At 39.0% G+C, this 15,847-nt stretch overlaps 2 protein-coding genes and 1 long non-coding RNA gene across 3 annotated transcripts; 1 reads left to right on the plus strand and 2 right to left on the minus strand.

The window, feature by feature from the left end:
- Positions 1-5: 5 nt before the first annotated feature.
- LOC103520532 (fukutin-related protein-like) lies at positions 6-1,588 on the minus strand (the record flags this gene model as incomplete). The annotated part of the gene is made up of 3 exons (XM_008485631.3): positions 1,443-1,588; positions 193-1,284; positions 6-44 (listed from the first exon to the last, which is right to left on the minus strand). Coding segments are annotated over exons 2-3 (792 nt in total), but the record flags the coding sequence as incomplete, so codon positions are not given.
- A 2,567-nt stretch (positions 1,589-4,155) lies between these two features.
- LOC103520533 (synaptic vesicle membrane protein VAT-1 homolog-like) lies at positions 4,156-14,630 on the plus strand. Its single transcript, XM_026831608.1, has 11 exons — positions 4,156-4,568; positions 6,896-7,103; positions 7,257-7,268; positions 8,828-9,047; positions 9,470-9,647; positions 9,812-9,849; positions 10,332-10,474; positions 11,207-11,375; positions 12,492-12,677; positions 13,106-13,301; positions 13,713-14,630. Exons 1-11 carry the CDS (start codon positions 4,349-4,351, stop codon positions 13,745-13,747), a joined length of 1,605 nt encoding a protein of 534 aa, XP_026687409.1. The 5' UTR covers positions 4,156-4,348; the 3' UTR covers positions 13,748-14,630.
- Positions 14,631-15,488: 858 nt separating this feature from the next.
- Positions 15,489-15,847, minus strand: LOC113472056. The gene is made up of 2 exons (XR_003394529.1): positions 15,785-15,847; positions 15,489-15,617 (listed from the first exon to the last, which is right to left on the minus strand). It is a non-coding gene; the product is annotated as an uncharacterized LOC113472056 (long non-coding RNA).

Here is a 15,847-nt window from a genome sequence, read left to right on the forward strand (position 1 = left end):
CGACCGGGCTTGATCAAGTTCTCCGATATATCGAGCAGTTTGACCTATAACAGAGTGAAATTTAGAATAATTAGTTAACGGAAATAAATATTTCAGTTGTCGTTACGAGACAACGTGCTTGCCTCCCAGGTACCCAAACCTAAGTGCAGCAAGATTGACTGACTTTGAGCAACATACATACCTACTACCTACCTTATATTTCAAGTAGGACGCCTGAATATAAAATGCAGATGGGAATGGTAACATAAAAGCATCCGTCAAGCTATGCAGCAGTTTCTTCTTGACCAAGATTAGCTGTCTGTCATTCCCCACATAGTCACAAATGTTACTCGTCTGATTGATGAACTGCAACGTCCACTGCTTTACATTAATATTCACAGTCAAGCATTGCTTGCTATGTCCCACAACAACACTGACAATCTGAGTGGATTTCAGTTGCAACTGCTGTATCATCTTAATGAACACTTGGACACTCGTAAACCTGACACTATCACTTAGAAACATGATGTATTTGGTTTTGATGTGGCTGAGAATGTTTCTCTGGTCATAGTTGTTCTCTAGACTTGGCATAAGCTTGAGGATCTTGATGGTGGTATTTAGTTTAAGCACTGGATAGATGAACTTGTCTGTCAGAATGAGGATTTGCGAGTTTGGTAAAATGTTCCTCAAGGATGCGATACTTGCTATTAAGTCATTGTCATAGTTTTCATATTGGCGGAAGATGAATGTGATGTCTTTCTTTATTATCTTGTACATTAAGTTCTTGGATATGATGAGCTCATTCTCATCATGTGCCGTAGTAGTGACATTGGTTGTGACTCGAACATCGGGGAAGTTTTGTGATTTGTTTGCTGACTGAGTTGTCCACAGGAGATAGAGGATCAGCAGATTAACCAAAGTCAGCGTGATGGTTGTACACTTGTTAAGTGTTACGCGGAGACGCATGCTGATAGAGTTACCCGACTTTCTGATTCATGGGCTGAAACATATTATTATTTTTAAATGGGAGGACAAAGCTATGTCCATTAGAAATACTAGAATCAACTCTTCGCCTGTAAGGCATTATGAAATTATGTTTTCCTTCGTCCCTTCCTATTATGGGCAAATGCCTCTGTGACTATTATCTGAATTTATTTGTTCACATTCTGAGATTCACATGAAATATTGGTTCTAGTTTTTTCTCTGATCTTTCATTTGTTCTTGTGTTTTCACATATGTACGTAATCCTCCAGACAGATTCCATGTCACATTGAACAGCTTATTCAATAAATGATGCGAGCGAATCTGTAAAGGAATCAACAAATAGGTTAGTATTAAAGAAGGGATTCAGGTATTTTCGTACCCAACACGTCTATAATAAATAGATTTATCCAATTGTATTAATAAGTTTATTTAGTGGTAACATTAACAGAAAAGGTAATAGGTTTTTAGTTGTTAGTTACCTACGGATTTAGGTGGGATGTTCCATTGAGTGATACTTTTTCAATTTTAAATAAATCAAACACGATTTGGGATATCAATTTGTTTACAGGTTTATTTAGAAGCTTAGAATATGCAGTTTCGTTTACTTGGCGCCCTTGTTGATATCTAGGCTAACTTCTAGAGGTGAAACACGTGGATAATTTAAATCTTTAGGGCCATTTCGACTACGAGTAGTTTTTTTTTTCTTGTATTGCTGACTATTACCTACTTATCAAAACTATCCTAAACCTAATTTTGTAATCCATCACTCGAGTTAGTAGGGTAGGTACTACATAGGTATATAGGTATATAGGTACTACATAACTTTTAGGTCGGTCCATCTGATTAACCCACTTCTGTTGTCGAGTGGTCACGAGTGCTGAGTTCTTTCTATTTATGTAGATTCTAACGTATCTTTATTATTTTCTTACTCCGCCCACCTTTTTTCATTACCCTTCTCGGAAAATATTCCCGTTATCAGTAATAATGATAACAATAATAATAAAAAGGTTTCCAAGGGAGGTTGCAAGAAGGGGAGATTCCATACAACCAATATGGTTCAGAGATCAACATTACTTTTATTGAAGTCTTCGCTGATTGAATGTGAACTTTTTTCTAGTCATGCTAATCATCTACCCAAGATAAATCGAAAAAATGCTGATTTTCATCCCACGGTTGTCTAGCTTGGGTACCTTATACACTATACAGGGAGCAGACCTGTGTCTTGCTGTGGGACTGTAAATAGGGATCAGAGCAGTCAAATCCTAACCAGCCTGGCCAGCTGGAGGTTACAAAAGCTTTATCATGCTTAAAAGGAAAAGCACAGGTCCTCATGATGGTTGACTACGATTCAGGACGGGCCAAGTAATCTTGGCTAGAGACCATCAACCCCCTTCGGTGCAGCTAGACCACTACAACAATATTTTCAGTCCATGTAGATAATTGGATACGTTGCGTTGTCTTCATAATACGTATGTACCTATAAAGAGGTCCAAAAGTAATATATGCTAAATACGTGGTCCTAGGTCCTAATATTGACAGTGGATCAGAGCAGTCAAATCCTAACCAGCCTGGCCAGCTGGAGGTTACAAAAGCTTTATCATGCTTCAAAGGAAAAGCACAGGTCCTCATGATGGTTGACTACGATTCAGGACGGGCCAAGTAATCTTGGCTAGAGACCATCAACCCCCTTCGGTGCAGCTAGACCACTACAACAACATTTTCAGTCCATGTAGATAATTGGATACGTCGCGTTGTCTTCATAATACGTATGTACCTATAAAGAGGTCCAAAAGTAATATATGCTACATACGTGGTCCTAGGTCCTAATATTGACAGTGCGTTGTCTTCATAATACGTATGTACCTATAAAGAGGTCCACAAGTAATATATGCTACATACGTGGTCCTAGGTCCTAATATTGACAGCTGTAATATCCCCTGATAGCCCAGATGTAACAAGCAGCCATAGTAAATAGTCCACATTTTATATCACTTGTGACTAAGCACTGGGGAAATCTACTATGAGCTCATCACAATAACAAGATGTCCTTATGAGTCAGCAATAATATCAATCCAGAAACACTCTCAAGTACCGATAAATCTACTATGAGCTCATCACAATAACAAGATGTCCTTATGAGTCAGCAATAATATCAATCCAGAAACACTCTCAAGTACCGATAAGGACGTCTTGTATTGCTGAATGAAATGTTTGGAACCATATACTGTTGTATATGGGTGTGTGCTTTTGCTTACTATATTGATATAGGTATATAGGTACTACATAACTTTTAGGTCGGTCCATCTGATTAACCCACTTCTGTTGTCGAGTGGTCAAGAGTGCTGAGTTCTTTCTATTTATGTAGATTCTAACGTATCTTTATTATTTTCTTACTCTGCCCACCTTTTTTCATTAGCCTCCTCGTTTATAGTTTGCCTGTGCAGGTATACCGTAACGATATTCCCTGGCTCTACGGGCTACTTGCCTCTCCGTCTTCGTAAAGCCACTGGCTCCCAAATTCTTACCATCCCCGGGATTCAAACCTGTACCCCATCGCGTGGACGAAATATCACGTCCTAACCATTCATTCCAAGGCAAGAATTCAGACGGCTCACGCTTAGGTTATTATTAATAATTTTATTAAAATAGGAAAGGGGCTTGAGCAGACACCCTAATAAAATTTCAACCCATGACGTCACTTTACTTCAATCTGACTAGTTAAATTGATACAGAGTGTAACGAAAAATCTATGGGTTCTCCCCCAATGCTTCATGAATACAAATGAAAACAAAAGAGACAAAAATTAGGTAGCTAAATAAAATCTTGCTAGTCCCCATTAGAGGTGAAACACGTGGATAATTTAAATCTTTAGGGCCATTTCGACTACGAGTAGGTACAAGACTTACCTACAAGTATCTACCTATTACCTACTTATCAAAACTATCCTAAACCTAATTTTGTAATCCATCACTCGAGTTAGTAGGGTATCTAAATTGTATTCTATCCTAATAGATATACGGGCTATGGGTGAGTGACCAAGACGGCATTGTTTTTACTTTCTGTTACTTCCTATGTGTCGGGTTTCCTTTCTCTACTCTGAGTAATACTGAATAATGTTTTCACACTATACGTACAGTTAAAGAGAAGAGTACATTGAAGCAACAGCTTGAAGTCGCCGAGAAAACATTTATTTAACGCTACTCAGTAACTCAGTGTATTCCGTGGTAAACTTTCAACTCGAGTGCACGTTCGTTCCACAACCGTTTCTGTTCTAGAACGAAAAAAATATCTCCGCCTAACATACGCAGTATTTTTTTTCAAACTTAAATTTATTTTTGTAGAACTTTTTTTTTTTCGTAGATTATTTTTTTCGTTTTTCGTGGTAATGGCTGAAGATCAAGAACCCAAGAAAGTAGAAGAGAAGCCAAAGCAGGAAAGCACGGAGAGTAAGGAGAATGGCGAGAAGACCCCAGAAGGTCCTCCAGTCAAAGAGATGAGATCCATCGTGCTCACAGGATTTGGCGGACTCAAAACGGTCAAGATTCAGAAGAAACCAGAACCAGAAGTGGCAGAGGGAGAGGTCCTTATCCGGGTCAAAGCATGGTAAGCTCACATTTCCCACTTCCATATGTTGCTTGAGTTTTCCGCATCTTCCTTACTTACCATATGGTAGAGGTTTTATACATTTTGGACCCTATTTTCTTTTATTACTTGGATTCTTCCAATAATTCAATTCATGCATGTATGCTTGTGTGCCCAACAAGGTTATCTACCAAGACCAAACATAATGAAATTTGATATTATAATACGCGAAAATCGCGTCATGTCGTTCGATATGATGGAGTAAACCACAACCTAGCTAACATCAAAGTAAAGGATAAGTTGCTACCTCTAGCTACATACTAGTTCCTATTACAATAAATAAAATAAATACTCATAAAGAAGAATAAAATAAGTAACGTAGAAGGCATGTCCGTTGAGTACTCGCTAAAACCGCTTTACAAGTTAACAAATTATAGGCATGTTGTAATTGCATAGGTTATACTTACCTACATAACATAAAAGGTATGATTTGAACAAACCAGTCGTAGTTAATGATTTGTTAATTTGTTACTGAGATCGATACAAAGTTTACCATTTGGCGTTACGGCCTAAGAACTTTGGTCTTTACAGCGTTAAATAGACGAAATTGGACGAAATTTCAACAAAATTGGACGACATTCATGACAAACTAAATGGACAGATTGGACAGTCATCGAAAACTTGAAATGTATTTCGTTCAATTAGGTACCTCTTTCTCTATTTTGATTTAACAAAATTTCAATTTCATTTTAACCTTAACAATTCTGTCTGAAAAGAATTCTGTGATTTTGGCAGCCCAAACTTAGGGCAGTCCGTCAATAATTTTTTTTATTGTTGGCCCAAGTATTAGCCTCTTAGCCTAAGTGGGGTTCGACTTCGACCTGAGTGAATCTCTTTCTATTTCGCCGGTTCGTAATCCATTTCGGGTCAACAGGTTGTTGTCTATCAGTGGGAAAAACATCTCTGGCCTTGACGAAGGGTTGAAGGGTGTGGTGATGGTAGTGAGGGTGGGTTGGAGAAGTAAATCAATAGACATTTCCCTGTCTGAGGCGCAACAAGACTCACGCGCCTTTACGTTGTGAAATTGTGCGTTTGCTGGTCTCCCACGCATCTTATCACGAATTTATTCCCCTTCCCCTTTCCGCCCTCTTCCACCACCTACCTCCCTCTCTCCCTACTATGAGTCCACCACCCACCTTCCCCTCTCCTCATGGGTCTACCTCCTATCTTCCCCTCTCCCCAATATGAGTCCACCACCTACCTCCCTCTCTCCTCATGGGTCTACCTCCGCCCTCTTTTGGGTCTGCCCTCTGCCACCTTTGAGTCTACCCTTTCCTACCTTTAAGTCTGACCCTCCTATATTTGGACTTTGGACTTGTAACCACCCCTCTCCGTTCTTTACTTGGGTTTCCTCACGACTTCATGCACTTTTAGAGTTTGGACCGGGTCATTTTCTACGAATATCCAAAGATTTTCAGATGTTGGACTTTTCTTACTCCCTCAGTGGCTTGTTGGGGAGGCTTCATGGATATTTAAACTTTGAACTTGGTCATTTTCTACACCAGTAGGTCTTATTTTTCATGTTTGTCAATAAATACTGCGAGGTTTAACTTCGAAAAAAAAATCTCTGTTGGAGCCTCTTTTTCTTCGCATTTTGCCTGTACAGATGGGTTCGGCGTTTTTCGCCAGCCTTTTAATTAGCCCTAATTAGGGTGATTGTTTTGGGATGACATTTGGTTTTGGCTACCAAAAGAGACAAAAATTGGGTAGCTAAATAAAATCTTGCTAGCCCCCATTAGGGGTGAAATACATGGATAATTTAAATCTTTAGGGCCATTTCGACTACGAGTAAGTACAAGACTTACCTACAAGTACCTATTACCTACTTATCAAAACTATCCTAAACCTAATTTTGTAATCCATCACTCGAGTTAGTAGGGTATCTAAATTGTATTCTATCCTAATAGATATACGGGCTATGGGTGAGTGACCAAGACGGCATTGTTTTTACTTTCTGTTACTTCCTATGTGTCGGGTTTCCTTTCTCTACTCTGAGTAATACTGAATAATGTTTTCACACTATACGTACAGTTAAAGAGAAGAGTACATTGAAGCAACAGCTTGAAGTCGCCGAGAAAACATTTATTTAACGCTACTCAGTAACTCAGTGTATTCCGTGGTAAACTTTCAACTCGAGTGCACGTTCGTTCCACAACCGTTTCTGTTCTAGAACGAAAAAAATATCTCCGCCTAACATACGCAGTATTTTTTTTCAAACTTAAATTTATTTTTGTAGAACTTTTTTTTTTTCGTAGATTATTTTTTTCGTTTTTCGTGGTAATGGCTGAAGATCAAGAACCCAAGAAAGTAGAAGAGAAGCCAAAGCAGGAAAGCACGGAGAGTAAGGAGAATGGCGAGAAGACCCCAGAAGGTCCTCCAGTCAAAGAGATGAGATCCATCGTGCTCACAGGATTTGGCGGACTCAAAACGGTCAAGATTCAGAAGAAACCAGAACCAGAAGTGGCAGAGGGAGAGGTCCTTATCCGGGTCAAAGCATGGTAAGCTCACATTTCCCACTTCCATATGTTGCTTGAGTTTTCCGCATCTTCCTTACTTACCATATGGTAGAGGTTTTATACATTTTGGACCCCAACTACTAAGATGAAACTTTAGAACTCATTTCCCCAGTTGAAGTTATTTCTGTTTTCCAGGTCATTTGACCTGTAGGATCTCGCACTGTCCTTGCTCCCAATATGACTATACCGTTGCGTGTTGCTTTGGGCGTCATAAAAAAGAAGTGTTTGTTTCAGCTGTAATATTTGGCGACGGGATGTCTAGCCTTTGAGTCGCTCTCGTTTCTATGTTTGATTGAAGGGTTGGAGTTTCGAGGGCAGAGTGCATATTGTTTTATCGTCTGAACTCATTATTTCGTGCAGTCACAGGAGGTATACGTGATGTTTTAACCATTAACTCGAATAAGTTTTTTCATTATGTCTAGCTAGAAAGTTACAAAATATAGATATTTATGTATGTAGGCTCCATTGTTATTGATTTACTGACCAACTTAGCACGGTATCTAGGGCTGAGGCTAAGGGTCTCTAAGTTCTGCATGTTATAGCAAGCTCTACCAGGAGGGATATTAATGTGGGTTACCCTCATAATATAGGTTCGTAAGGAGTTTCATGTCAAATGTCGGAGTAATTGTTCTAATTGAGCACAATAATATACCATTATTCAGTCGTTATCTCATTGCCACTAATGTGTAACAAGGGGTTCATATTGTATTGAAATCAGTGACAAAACGCGGGGTTTGTATTGTAGGTTTTAGATCAGTGGCGTAGAGGAGTAAAGGTATAGGGCTATGATGATAAAATGGAATAGGACATACCTTATTTATCGTAAAAGAGACAAAAATTAGGTAGGTAGCTAAATAAAATCTTGCTAGTCCCCATTAGAGGTGAAACACGTGGATAATTTAAATCTTTAGGGCCATTTCGACTACGAGTAGGTACAAGACTTACCTACAAGTATCTACCTATTACCTACTTATCAAAACTATCCTAAACCTAATTTTGTAATCCATCACTCGAGTTAGTAGGGTATCTAAATTGTATTCTATCCCTATTACCTACTTATCAAAACTATCCTAAACCTAATTTTGTAATTCATCACTCGAGTTAGTAGGGTATCTAAATTGTATTCTATCCTAATAGATATACGGGCTATGGGTGAGTGACCAAGACGGCATTGTTTTTACTTTCTGTTACTTCCTATGTGTCGGGTTTCCTTTCTCTACTCTGAGTAATACTGAATAATGTTTTCACACTATACGTACAGTTAAAGAGAAGAGTACATTGAAGCAACAGCTTGAAGTCGCCGAGAAAACATTTATTTAACGCTACTCAGTGCTCAGTGTATTCCGTGGTAAACTTTCAACTCGAGTGCACGTTCGTTCCACAACCGTTTCTGTTCTAGAACGAAAAAAATATCTCCGCCTAACATACGCAGTATTTTTTTTCAAACTTAAATTTATTTTTGTAGAACTTTTTTTTTTTCGTAGATTATTTTTTTCGTTTTTCGTGGTAATGGCTGAAGATCAAGAACCCAAGAAAGTAGAAGAGAAGCCAAAGCAGGTATTCCGTGGTAAACTTTCAACTCGAGTGCACGTTCGTTCCACAACCGTTTCTGTTCTAGAACGAAAAAAATATCTCCGCCTAACATACGCAGTACTTTTTTTTTTTTCAAACTTAATTTTATTTTTGTAGAACTTTTTTTTTCGTAGATTATTTTTTTCGTTTTTCGTGGTAATGGCTGAAGATCAAGAACCCAAGAAAGTAGAAGAGAAGCCAAAGCAGGAAAGCACGGAGAGTAAGGAGAATGGCGAGAAGACCCCAGAAGGTCCTCCAGTCAAAGAGATGAGATCCATCGTGCTCACAGGATTTGGCGGACTCAAAACGGTCAAGATTCAGAAGAAACCAGAACCAGAAGTGGCAGAGGGAGAGGTCCTTATCCGGGTCAAAGCATGGTAAGCTCACATTTCCCACTTCCATATGTTGCTTGAGTTTTCCGCATCTTCCTTACTTAAGACAACTGACCCATCTGAGTTCCAACAATGGTGCTAAATTTCAGTCATCCATCTGAATTGGCGCATCGCCGCTGGCTGTCAACATTCATTTAACCTGCCTTAGTGGTGTAATGGTTAAGACGCACGCCAGGTAAACAGGAGAGCGCGGGTTCGATCCTATCTAAGGAATGGAATTTGATCCTCATTTATTTGAGAAATTGACCACATAATACATAATAATGGATCTCTAAGAGTTAGGTGGTGGAGAACGCCTCCGGCGTTAACCTCGTCTATTGGTTACCTTCCACTCAAGAGTCTATTATTTATTAATAATGAACCTTTACTTGTTCCTGGTTGCAGGTTGGAGACAGGGTAGTCGCTCTCCCCGAGTGCAAAGCTTGGGCTGAGTTGGTGTCAGTTCCTGTCCAGTATGTGTTCCTCTTACCCTCAGATCTCAGTTACCAGGAGGGTGCAGCTCTTACCATGAACTATATTCTGGCTTACGTGCTTCTGTTTGACATGGCAGGGCTGGCCCCAGGCAAGAGCGTGCTGTTGCATTCTGCTGGGCTGAGTTGGTGTCAGTTCCTGTCCAGTATGTGTTCCTCTTACCCTCGGATCTCAGTTACCAGGAGGGTGCCGCTCTTACCATGAACTATATTCTGGCTTACGTGCTTCTGTTTGACATGGCAGGGCTGGCCCCAGGCAAGAGCGTGCTGTTGCATTCTGCAGGTGGAGGCGTGGTGAGTAAATGGCTCGGACTACACTGGCCGATTACCAAGATAGTTTAGCTGTGGGACTATAAACAGGGAGGAGAACAGCTAACCCTAACCAGCCTAGCTAGCTGGCAGTTCTTGAAAGGGTTCTCTCTGCTTTTGAAAGGGTTCTTGAACGAGCACAAGTCCTCACAATGGTTGACTGCGGTTCAGGAGGAGCCAATTAATCATGGCTAGAGACCATCACAACGAGGTATGGCAGATACAAAAAGATATCTTTTCTGTATTTATGGTCGACTGCGGTTCAGGAGGAGCCAATTAATCATGGCTAGAGACCATCACAACGAGGTATGGCAGATACAAAAAGATATCTTTTCTGTATTCTGCCATTTACCATTTGGCGAAAGCTAAAGCCTCTAAAACAACAACAACAACAACAACAACAACAACAACAACAACAACAACAACAACAAAAGCTGCTATTGTGTAATCCTTTCTTCCTATTTCAGGGTTTGGCCGTGGCTCAGTTATGCAAAACAGTTGCCGATGTCAAGTTGTTTGGAATCGCGTCCAAATCCAAGCATGAAGCTCTAAGTGCCAGTATTGAACATCTGCTAGAGAGAGGCACTGACTATGCATCAGAAGTGCGAAAGTAAGTACTCGTACCCCTATGTTGTTGTAGCAGCAGGGGCCTCCTCATTATGCACCCCCAGCTCCGTCCGTCTCATCAGTGGGGAGTTGTAGGAATATTGCCACCTCCCTGGGATGAACCCACAGGTCAATGGGTGTCAGGTCGAACCCATATGAGTTCCTTTGTTTGGTAAGAGGTTCAACGTCACTTTGTAAGGTATTTAATGACGAGGGTTTTATTCTCCATTCGGCGACAAGCTACCCGCTTCCTCGCATTGAAATCAGCTTGAGTGAGACCGGGAAAGCCAGCAGCGCACGATTGCTCAGATGGTCACATTGGTCACCCATAGCCCTAAAGAATGGGTTGAGTTTCTACGAATCTACACATGCACAAAAAAGCCCCCTTTGAGGCTTAAGGTGTAGGGGCGAACAACTCTAAAGGATGGGTCGGTCACCCATCTGAATACAATATCAAGTACAACGTTGGTCAATTCCAGTCATCCATTGGGAACTGGTGGTACATTCAAAGCGCTTTCCCAGCAGGCTTCTCTTTTTTTACTTATACCTAAAAAATTAACGATTTGTTTTTCCGTGTCCGTGAGATGGGCATGGCCCTTGCACCTAGTATCTCACCGTGAAAAAATATGTATAATCATCACCTAATATCTCACCGTGGAAAAATATACGTATAATCATCACCTAATATCTCACCGTGAAAAAATATGTATAATCATCTGTATATTTTTTCCCCCAGGATCGCTCCCGAAGGTGTCGATGTGGTTTTAGATTGTATTTACGGCGAGGAGTGTAATCGTGGCTACAGCCTTCTGAAACCATTGGGCAAATACATCCTGTATGGGTCTAGTAATGTAGTGACTGGCGAAACTAAGAGTATCTTCAGTGTAGCGAAATCTTGGTGGCAGGTAAGTACCTAACAGCTGTAACTTTTTTATTTTATTATTTACAAGGTTTGAAAGAGGGAACTGTCACAACGAAGGTCTTATCATCCCGAAAACGAAGAGAGAAGTGGGACAGGGTTGTAGAAAGCCAGCCGTTCCAAGAACGAATCTTATCTGTCGAATCTTATCTTATCTGGCACGGTTGGTCTAGTGGTAACGCGCTTGCTTACCATGCAGAAGGTCCCGGGTTCGAATCCCACCATCGACAAAAATTTGCACTCGTTTTTATCTCACCGTAAAAAAATATGTATAATCATCACCTAATATCTCACCGTGAAAAAATATGTATAATCTGTATAATTTTTTTCCCCCAGGATCGCTCCCGAAGGTGTCGATGTGGTTTTAGATTGTATTTACGGCGAGGAGTGTAATCGTGGCTACAGCCTTCTGAAACCATTGGGCAAATACATCCTGTATGGGTCTAGTAATGTAGTGACTGGCGAAACTAAGAGTATCTTCAGTGTAGCGAAATCTTGGTGGCAGGTAAGTACCTAACAGCTGTAACTTTTTTATTTTATTATTTACAAGGTTTGAAAGAGGGAACTGTCACAACGAAGGTCTTATCATCCCGCTTCATTTATTATTGTTATTAGGTTATTACATTTTATTATTTACAAGGTTTGAAAGAGGGAACTGTCACAACGAAGGTCTTATCATCCCGAAATCGAAGAGAGAAGTGGGACAGGGTTTACAGAGATTCAACTGTAACCACTATCAACAAACCCTTTCAGTTTTAATAGTATGAGATCAAAAATTCATTTTGGGGTTTATTTATTTGATGCAGATCTTATCTGTCTAACATGAAGTTCGCTCGCGCGACCTAGCGCAAGGCAGACGCGCTACCTCGTACCTCCTAAGTAAAGTAAGCTGACAAAGTGGGATTACCTACCTCTGAATTGGGAATAATTGAAGATCTATTTAAACCGTCCTCCTTTATGTCTATATCATACCCTGCTGGATCCAGAATTCAACCTAATCCCCAAGGATTTTGAATTCAATTCCGAGATAATCCGCATTGGTAAAAGTACCAACTTAAGACAAAAGCAACAGATTGACACATTACGCTCCAACTCTTTTCAGGTGGATAAAGTCTCCCCCATCAAGCTGTTTGACGAAAACAAAACTCTGGGTGGATTCAATTTGCGCCACTTCCTACATCACCAGAACGGATCAGCCACAATCCATTCTGTGTATGATAAGGTCATTGCCCTGTGGAAGAAAGGCAGTATCAAGCCAGTCATTGATTCTACATGGGCGTTGGAAGATGTGAGTAACATTTCTTAAATTCTTGATTTCAAAAGGTCACAGCTATTATAATTTTATAATTGCTCGTGCTTTGCCAAAATCCTCTCTTGTAGATTTCGGCAAAATCCTCTCCTGTTGCACATTTAGGAAGTATGAGGAATATTTCTACAAAAATTTCAGTTTTCTACGTGTTGATGTTCTGCAGATAGAGCGATCAGCGCCGTATCCAGGATTTTGTCGAGGGGTGGAGGATGCTCCGAATTTATTTTCGGAGTCTCGCCTACGGTAAAGGAGAAAAATAAAGCTAAATACGTGAGAGCGATAAGTGTGTGGTGTGAATGAAAAAGTGGATGGATCTCGCTTTTAAAGATAGGGCTTTTATAGCTGTCCAGACTATGTAATCTTACTCTTCACCTCAAAATCTTCATTTTCTTTTCTCCATGTTTCAGGTACATGAAGGCATGCAGAAGATGCACGAACGTAAAAACGTAGGCAAAATCGTTTTAGACCCAAGTTTAGAGCCAAAACCCAAACCTGCCACTCCCGCCAAAGAAAAGGGAAAGAAGGGAGACAAAGAGAAGGACAAGGAAGACAAAGAGAAGAAGAACAAGGAAGAAGAAGCTAATGGAACTTCAGCTTCACCAGGTATTTATAAGACTTTTCTTAAGAGGTTTGACAGAGGGAACTGTAACTTATAAGGTCTTATCGTCCCGAAATCGAAGAGAGAAGGAAGACAGCAAAGGAGAAAGCCACGAGAACGAACATTGTTCGTTAAGGATAAAATCCGCCCCGGGCGGGAATCGAACCTGTGGTCTAGCGCTTACAAGGCGGACGCGCAACCAACCACGCTAACTAGGCTGGCCCGGTTATTTAAAACACCCATTGGAGAACTTTGGATAGATAGAGAAGGGATGTAATAAAATATAGGCACCTCCTAGCAAGTAGAGGTATATTTTTTGATGACATCTAGGACTCTACGTATACTTTTCGAAGGGTACGTAATTATGAGAGACATTTTATTAATTGCTTAATTATTATCATTTTATTATTTTCCAGATACAAAAGAAGCCAAAGAAAAAGAATCTAGTTGAATGCACTAGCCGTATACATTCTCATTACCCCACCCTTATACCTTCTATAATATTAAAATATATTATGTAATAATTACTTAATTACCTAAACAAAGTCATCGAATACCGTACGATGGGTTATTTAAATATTATTTTAAACTACAATATCTTTATTTTAATTTTACGTGTATGTTGTGATTTTTATCCTATAACAAAATAATTATCCAAAGGTTATTTATGTTACTGTGTTGCTTACTTTTTGTTTATTTGCCGTGTTTGTGTTGAATGTAATGTATTCTTTTTATGACTAACATTACCGTATTACTATATATTTAGCTACTCACATTTTGTTTTCCAAGAAAAAAGGGTACCTTTAGAATATTTTGTAATAAATGTAAAATTTTACTACGTATTAAGTAGTATGATAAAACCACTTATTGGCTAGCTACCTTCAGAACTCCCTAAAGCGATAATGGGTAATTTATTTATACTGCTCGAATAGGACTAAAGAGTCCCTTTAACCCAGCAGTAGGCTACTACTATTATTGTGGTCAAATTCTCAAATAATGTTGAGGATAAAATCTCATACCTCGGGCTTGGATTGAACCCACGCCTTTTTGATTACCAGGCGAGCGTCTTGACTACTACAATATAGTAGTAGGTACTACATTACCGAGGCAGATAGATGGATATATATGTTATTGTTATAATTTATAATACTTATGATCTCAAATTCAGACTTTTAAGCCTGAAATCTTGTCCAAATATACAGAGAGGCCCAAGTGCTATGATTTCGCAGAGACTTTTGGGACACACTGTATGTATGTATGTAGTGTGTAGAGCAGGGATGCACATTATACAAATACCTACTTAATTATACATAAATAAATAATAATAATATTGACTCTTTGCCTATATTATTTTCTTTACCATTAAGCATATTGTAGGGAAAGCTGCACTTAGTAAAAAATATTTTTCTTTCTATTTTTTACAACTTTAATAATAATTAGAGGCCAATTGAGGGGCTGGTTGAAATATCAGAAAAAAGGGCAGGCATACAAAAAGAACACCCAATGTTTATTATTAATTTAATGTAATTCATATAAATATTTATTAAATCGTAATTAACTTACTAAAATTAAATAATTAAAACTGATCGTGTTGAAAAAATTGGTGGCAAATTCTTAAATAATATTTTCTACATCTTTTTTAGCTTCATAACAATTGTACTCACAGGCTGCAAGTTACAGCTTACATTACTAAAATCACACAGGGTACTGTTTCATTTGCAGTACAGTAACCAGTCAGTCAGTAAATCTTAATGAGACACAGTCAGATTATTATTTTCCAAGGTTACCTAGTTATAGGGCTGACGAAAAACACCGACCCCGTCTGTACACGGGAAAAGGCGAAGAAAAAGAAGAATAAGAAGACCTAGTTATATCAAGTGTCTTGCTAGCGAAAAAATTAAAGTGCAATAATTTTTCGTCAATATTTCAGTGTAAACAAGCTAAGTAAAACCATGTAAAAATAGCCTTTTTTAAATTAAAATAGAATCTTATCTCTTATAATAATCTGTCACGGGAGAGAAATTTGCTACTTCCTTAGAATGTGGATTTGAATCTAGAGGTTGGTGGTTCAAGTCCAAGTCAAGTCATAAAATTCAGTGTAGTATATTAAGCAGGGAACAACATTTGTCACTAGCATTTATATTTAACACAATTCCTTTTAATCATTGACCACTTACCAGATTCCATGTATAGTCCATGTTTGGTTATCCTGAGGGAGATAGCAGATATTGGAGGTTGCCTTCTCCTCCCACAAGAGACATACGGTGTTAGGCCAACTTTGAGTGTAGATGAGAATGTCAAAACTGTCATTTTTTCTCCATCTGAAAATTTATAAATGGATAGATAAGAAGAACTATGTACGTGAGTATTGGATAAATATATATATATTTTTTTTTTTTTTGCAAAAAAGTAAAAATGGTGTTACCTAATTTTTCTCCAGAGTTTGTGACATTAGCAATCTACCGTAAGTATATACAAATTTACCTACCTGGCAAATATGGTGACAGATGATAGAATGAACAAGCAAACAGTTATGATCAATATCGTAGAT

Source organism: Diaphorina citri, unplaced genomic scaffold (assembly GCF_000475195.1).
Source record: "Diaphorina citri unplaced genomic scaffold, Diaci psyllid genome assembly version 1.1 scaffold3745, whole genome shotgun sequence".
NCBI lineage: Eukaryota > Metazoa > Arthropoda > Insecta > Hemiptera > Psyllidae > Diaphorina > Diaphorina citri.

Excerpts from the sequence above, each read along its gene's own strand:
- LOC103520533 (XM_026831608.1), top strand. The coding sequence starts at position 4,349 with ATGGCTGAAGATCAAGAACCCAAGAAAGTAGAAGAGAAGCCAAAGCAG. Across the intron at positions 9,048-9,469 it reads CAGAAGTGGCAGAGGGAGAG|GTTGGAGACAGGGTAGTCGC; the intron begins GTCCTTATCCGG and ends TCCTGGTTGCAG. Across the intron at positions 13,302-13,712 it reads TGGAACTTCAGCTTCACCAG|ATACAAAAGAAGCCAAAGAA; the intron begins GTATTTATAAGA and ends ATTATTTTCCAG.